We start from the raw sequence: 7,472 nt of genomic DNA, 5'->3' as shown, positions 1-7,472 counted from the left end.
CTGCTAAATTCTGTACTCAGAAGGCATCGTATTAAACATCATTCGAAAGCCAGGGGTTGTCAATGTTTTCTAAAAAAAGTCTTTTATGTTCACCAAGGCTGAAGGGAAAAATGAGTTGGAAGGAAAAAGAATGTTTTCAATTCTGCATTCTCTTGCCCTGAGAACTTTTCTCACAAAATACTTTTGATGAGAGTAATATGTGACAACAAAATGAGCCATAAGGCTCCATTTTTGATAATTGAGATTTATACATGACCTGAAAGCTGAATAAGCTTGCCATTGATGTATGTGTTTTTATGGGACTTGTTGGGAATTAGGATATGACTAGACATGGGACGATAACCATTGTCAAGCTATACCGCAGTTTGGAAAAGTCAAGGTTTTAAAACCGTCAACATTTTCTGCTATACCGTTCCTATGGTACATGTAAGATTTTTTTAATTGACTTTTTTTGTTTGTTTTTTAGGACATTATCTTCAGCAGCAAATATATTCATAAGATATTGTGTTTTTGAACCTAATTAAGACAGCAAAAGTCACTTGAATTATTTAGCCAGACATGTTTACTGCTCCAAAATATTATAAATATTTATAAAAATAAAATATATTTGTGTTCAAAGGGGAAAAAAGGTTTTGTTTTTTAACCAGACATGTAGATAGGACATGCTTTGGATTTTTTTCAATTATCTAAAGTGACTATTAAACTTAATATTCTAATAAATTTTTGGAACTTTGATCATTTTGATCAACTTTGATCATTTTGACAATGCATTTTTGGCAATAGTTCCCACAAATATTCGCCTTTAGACTGGTTTTGTGGGCCAGGGTTACATATAATTTATGAACTATAACAGAATGCACTTTCTTGGATTAATGCCATGCTTTTGCAAAAAAAGAAAAAAAAAAGTTACTTAGGGGAAGTGTAATACTTTTGAAAATGGGTATACATTTTCTTGGGTGAAAACAATACTTATGCAGGCCAGTAGCCACAGGAGTTCGAAAGACTCACCCCTCACTGAAAAAGGTCCAGAATTTGTCCCATACATTTTGACTGCTCTTCCAAAATAAATTGTAAAAATAACTCATTGAAAAAGTTTTTTGTGCCGGCTGTTGGAACAGAATTTGGAAAACTGAATTTGGCATGACGTGACTTCCCGTTCTTCGGCATCCCAAATTCTGCCTGAGGAAAGTTGAATGTGCTGGCCAGTTTGTTATTTGTCTAATAAATTAAAAAACTTCAACAGATTCTTTTTTTTTTGTATTTTAAAAATAAGTATTGTCATTTCTTTATTCAAAATCTTTATGAAATGCTTTTGGTACATCAAAAAGTGTGGTTATGAGGACCATAGCTAATCCAGCAAAAATAGCACTTTAAATGTCATTAAAATACAGTATTTAAACCTCAAAAATAAATAGAAAATGGGGTGAATGACTGCAAAAAGGCCCACTTTTTGAGAAAAAAAGAACCACCCCTTTCACCAGGCTGGCTACGGGCCTGGTATGATACACAAATCAGTTTTCAGGGATGCAGTAATTCTGAAAAACAAAACGTTATTCTTTCTAGGGAAGAAAAAAAAAACTATTAACACTAAATTTTTTTTGGGAGTGTCATGCTTTTTCAAGATAATACAGAAAAAAAAAACTTTAAAGTGAATTCAAAGTGTCTTAAGAAAATGTAAAGCCTTTTGAAAAGAACACGGCGTTTCTTTGGAGAATTCAATAATTTGACTAAATAACTAAAAATGTATCAGGGAATGCAATATGTTTGCAAATCAATGCATTTTTTCTTGGTGAATACAATACCTTAGGAACAAAAGAACAAAGTTTCTTGCGGGAACACAAGACTTCTGCAGAACAACGCAAAAGTTTCTTCAGGGAACACAATACTTCAACATTTGTAAATGCAAAATCGTTAAAATATCCTTTCCTCCCATCTTATATTGAACCCATCAGCATATCTCCTTGATGTAAACATTATTACAACTGAAAAGTTTCTTGATCTAGCTGCTAAAGATTCTGCTTTCACAGAAATAAACTAAAATAGCAAACATTTCTCACTCTTAATTATCAATGTTGAAAAGGTTTCAGATGAATAAAGTACAAAACCATATGGGACATGGATAAATGTAGATTTCATGATGACTTTAACCAACTATTAGTGTTTAGTCATTTAATATTTCCATTTATACTAGTTTCACATGTTAAATAAACCAATATGAATGACCTTGCAATAGATGCATCATTTCCAGTAGGTGTACAGTAAGATCAAGACATTTCAATTTGGTAAAGGCAGCAAAACTATCATGTTTAATGCTTGAAGTTGAGATGTTCTACCCGTTTGCAGAGAGTTTTAGTGGTATGACTGGGCTGCATTTTGGTCATAATCTAGACTTGAGTTACTGGGCGAGTAAATGCTATAAGCTCAGCAACTGGTGTTGGCAAATGAAAAAAACCCGTTGTTCTTGAAATCGGTCTGTCGGTGCATCAAGGCTCTACATTCGGTTCAAGACACGTCCCGTTTCGATTTGGTTAAAGTATGAGGTGAGCATGATGTCCAGAAATAAGAAGATTTCCAGACACATTTTGGCATAAAGAAAAAAATCCACTGGGTTTCATGCTTGATTATCATGAGGTATTCTGGCTTTGGTGAATTACACCACATGGCAAATGATTTTGGTTACAAACACCGAACTGCGTCACAATACCAATACCACCATTTTAAAGCTGAACAATTCAGGCTTGTTTTTTTTTTCGTCTTTTTTTTTTTTTGGTATGAAAATAAAGGAGCTGGAAGGCTATTGCAAGTCTAACTAATAAAATGCCTGGATAGTAAGCCGCGTAATAGCTGAGTTGAGGTCCACATGAAGAGGAGCACAGCACAAGCACAGAGATGATGACGATGAGCAGTTTTGTTTTGACAGTTTGTCCTGTTTTCTGTCGGTTCAGTTTGTCTCTCAGAGGCAGGTTTAGATCTACATCAGCTGGTCCTTTTCAACTGTTCCTGAAGTGACCAGCGCCAGCATAGCCATATACACTTGCTCTGAGGCAGTTAGTGCTACTAAACCCGTGGATCTCCAGATATTTATGCAAAAATACTTGCTTGGAGGTTGAACAGTCTCTTCTTTACCTGTGTGGTGTTGTGTGTATTTGTGTTTGTGTGATATTAGAGCACGACAGAACGGTTCCGAAAGTAAATAAATCAATCATTTTCTCCATAGAGATTTGAATCTTGTAACACTCTTTATATTTTTTTCTTCTTTAAATATATGATTTTGCATTTAACTTGTATTTAAATTCACAATGTATATTTATTTATAATGTTCAGCTTGATTATTTTCAAGGCTCTGACTCTTATGGAGTAAATGAATGGAAAAATATTCAGAGAACCGACCGAAAGGCCACTGCTAAAGTGGCAGCTATTTTTGCATTTTGTTTTCATATGTTCGCTGAGCCATAAATTAATTTCTTGCGAGAACAAATTCAAAGCATTTTCTACCGGTATTGCAAAACTATTAGACTTCTAATATTCTTAGCATAACTGCATGATGTGCAAAGCTAGAAAGGCATATGAACAATAAAGCTATTTCCCTGAACTTAATCTGCAATCAACCCTGTGTAAACTTGCATTCATTAGTAGACCTGTAGCGCTAAGGTATATACATCTAATTTGAACGGATGAATCCCACAAAGCAGTCCAGGTCATATTTCAGCATAAAATCAAAAGAATGTTTTGTATATTAAAAAATGCTATTAATTTTAGGCTTTTTTCATTACGATATTAGAAAAAAGCATATTTCTAATTATTATTGAATAACTAATAATAATTATATATTTTTCTTTAATGAACAAACTACCATTTAAAGACCAGCAAATACTATCATTATAAATAAATATGTACATTTAATAATTATATTTATTCCATGGTCTGTTGAAATTCTTAATTCTGATGTGAAATAAAATTGTTTAATGCACAGGTAGTTCCAGCCAGATTTTGATCAGTTTAAAATAAAAAAGTGCTTCCCTCAAACATTAGTAGTAACCATAGTAAATCTGTGACCGGTTCCAGAACTTTCATTTCTCTGTGTGATCTTGACACCAGAGTGCTTCACCCGGGAGCACAAATACAATCACAAATCACAAATATTTTGAGCGTATTTGCGAGTTGGTAGCTGACACATGTTACTACGAGCTATTAGATATGCCCGTGTCATTTACATGTGCACATGATTGCTCAATTGCGCTCTCTCTCTGTCTGCCTGTGACTTATTTAAAGCAGGCACTACGTGATCTAACATCATAACTGACAGATCAATATTTCCCTTCAAAGAGTAAAACTACTTTTTACTAGTCCATAACCTGGCATATGAACACAAAATAAGAAAGATAATTAGCTGCTTTTTGTTTATTAAAGGATTTGAAATGCCCTTCATGAATTCAACCACCTTCTGCTTTGCATTAGGTGGTTCTTTACCTCCATGTTGTTCATTTAAAATCCTTTAATGCATTGAATATCCCCTGGCCATAATGGTAGAAATTGATGATTTAATGCTCAAGAAAAAATTCCTATTATTACTGATGTTAAAAGTAGAAACCATGATCATTTTTTCATAAATAAAGGGCTGAAATAACTCTTTCTTTTAACAGATTACTTGGATATTTTGTAACCTTTGTTGTATCTGTGTGTATTTTATATATATAAATATAAACACACACACAGTTGAAGTCAGAATTATTAGCCCCCCATTTAATTTCATTATTTTTTTTAAATATTTCCTAAATAATGTTTAACAGAGCAAAGAAATTTTCACAGTATGTCTGATATTTTTTTCTTCTGGAGAAAGTCTTGTTAGTTTTATTTCGGCTAGAATGAAAAGTTTGATTCTGATTCGTCAGTCGTGACATTGCGAGCTCTGTAATTTCCTGATAATGAGTATGATCAACCGGAAAAGCATATAATAAAGCTCATTTGAGAATTGCATTTTGGTGCATTCTTCAGGTGGAGAGGCTTAAATTAAAGTATTTAAAAGATATTTCATATCAAATATATATATATATTTTTTTTTTTATTTGGCTCTTTAAGCCAAATTCCATCAAGTCCACAGTGTAAAAATCTGAATGTCTATGACCTAAAATGAATGGAAAAAAACTGTCCACTGTTGGGCTTTCATATTATTAAAATATTAGCTTGAATATCATTTTTCATGACTTCAATGGCCACTATAAGAATAATATTGGATACTGAAATAAATATACACACACACAGTTGAAGTGAGAATTATTAGTCCCCCATTTAATTTTTATTTTATTTTTTTTAATATTTCCTAAATAATGTTTAACAGAGCAAAGAAATGTTCACAGTATGTCTGATATTTTTTTCTTCTAGAGAAAGTCTTGTTAGTTTTATTTCGGCTAGAATGAAATCAGTTTTCATTTTGTAAAAATCATTTTAAAGTCAAAATTATTAGCCCCTTTAAGCTATATATTTTTTCGATAGAGTACAGAACAAACCATTGTTATACAATAACTTGCCTAATTACCCTATCCTGGCTAGTTAACCTAATTAACCTAGTAAAGTCTTTAAATGTCACTTTAAGCCGTATAGAAGTGTCTTGAAAAATATTTAGTCAAACATTATTTACTGTCATCATAACAAAGAGAAAATAAATCAGTTATTAGAAATGAGAAAATTTAGACTATTATGTTTAGAAATGCGTTGAAAAAATCTTCTCTTCGTTACACAGAAATCGGGAAAAACAAAACAAAACAGTGAGACCCCTGTAATAATTCAGGGTGTCTAATAATTCTGACTTCAAATGTATATACACACACACACATAGACACACACACCAAAATAAGATCACTTATTAAAATCCTCCTAAAATATGTCTTCATGATATTTGAGAAATATTTAGTTTCTTTTAATATTGAAGTGAAACATGACCTTGACATTTTTTTGTGAGATTCAACCTCAAAGAAATGCAACATTTCACTATAGAACAATAAAACGCACTGAAACATCTTTCAGAAACATGAGTTTTAGAGTAGTGAGTTTCTGTGGTGTTTTCATTGGGTTTCTAACGACTGATTAAAGTGAAAACCACACTGTAGCACTTGATGTGGTTTGCACGCTTACTGTAGTGAGTCCACTATCTGTGTGGTGAGTGTATGCGGTGTATTGTTTCTCTCAGTTAGCTGGTCCAGGGTCAGCCAGTGGCATAGTGTGCAGCACCTCATCCAGCAGCTGCAGCGCCCGGTGCAAGTGCACCTCCACCCAGCAGGGGGTGTGTTTGATGCTCTGCCGGGGGTAATCGGGACCCCAACCCTTCACGAAACTCAGACGCAGGATACACAGCCTCCTAAGGTCATCCACACCGATGCCTGCTGCCGCAGAGAGGCCTGCAAATAAACAATCACAACAACCAGTTGATTAAACGTGCAATAACTGTTAAAGTCCTCAATAAATCAAAAACTAACATGTGATTTTGTTAGCTCACATTGCTAGTTTTGTGATGAACAATTCGTCTGAACATGTCATTAAGAAAAAAATAATCATTTGCTCTTCTAATCTTTCATTGAAATCTAAAAAAATGCACTTGCAGTTTGTTTTCAGTTAAATTCCCAGATTACATGATTTTGAGGTAATGAGCATGGCTAACATACTTAACCACGCTGGTTCAACTGTCTCGTTTTGAAAACAAACAGAAATGGTGAGCAGGATGAGTCAGTTAAGTTTTAATAACTCCTCAAAACCCCTTTCCAGATCTTTTTGAATGAAATACGTATTTTACTACATTCATTCAGCCTGTGGTAGAAAAAAACAAGCCACACCCACTGTTGTGTCATTTATTATTCTGTTTCTCTAGGAACTGCTTCACAATATGAAAAAAAAAATTGCACCTTCTTTGGGACTTTAAGTACCTAAAATCCTTGTTGTTACATTCTACATTACACCTGTAGAAAAATGCTTATTTTAAGCTAAGTGTAAATAATGCAATAATTCAACAATAACATATAATATCAATTTACAATCTTGAAGCTCACACAACACTCCTTTCTTTACATTTTATACATTATCATCACTACGGGTAAGTTTGGCGTCAGTCCGATTTTTAATGTTTTAAAATAAGCTTATCCTGCTCACCAAGGCTGCATTTATTTCATCAAAATTATAAAACAACTGTTCAAAAGTAGTTTATGATTTAATGTAATAATTTATTACAGTGATTTTAAAGATGAATTTTTTTAGCTTCATTACTCCAGTCTTCAGTCACATGATCCTTCCGACATTATTCTAATAATTATTATTATTTTTATTGTTGTTATTTTTGTTTTTATTATTATTGTTATTATTATTATTATTAATGGTAATTTAGCAAATTAATGGTAATTTAGCAAATGCCGCCTTTAAAATTTCTACTGACCCCAAACTTTTGACCGGTAGTGTACATATAAGTGATAGCTCTATAGTAGTTT

General features: G+C 33.0%; 1 protein-coding gene across 4 annotated transcripts in view; it reads right to left on the bottom strand.

Moving 5' to 3' along the window:
- Positions 1-5,397: 5,397 nt before the first annotated feature.
- Positions 5,398-7,472, bottom strand: part of smad10a (SMAD family member 10a) — a 46,678-nt gene continuing 44,603 nt past the window's right edge. For 2 of the 4 annotated variants that reach the window (XM_009294221.5, XM_068215152.2), the window contains exon 12: positions 5,398-6,395. In XM_009294221.5, the coding sequence (XP_009292496.1) occupies positions 6,184-6,395 (212 nt within the window). In that variant the 3' untranslated portion in view covers positions 5,398-6,183. The remainder of the gene's footprint in view (positions 6,396-7,472) is intronic. The other 2 variants (NM_001365639.1, NM_001044923.3) reach the window with 1 other exon arrangement.

The sequence above is a fragment of the Danio rerio genome, chromosome 19 (assembly GCF_049306965.1).
Source record: "Danio rerio strain Tuebingen ecotype United States chromosome 19, GRCz12tu, whole genome shotgun sequence".
Classification (NCBI taxonomy): Eukaryota; Metazoa; Chordata; class Actinopteri; order Cypriniformes; family Danionidae; genus Danio; species Danio rerio.
The sequence above is the reverse complement of the archived record's forward strand: the minus strand, read 5'-3'. Positions and strand labels throughout refer to the sequence as shown.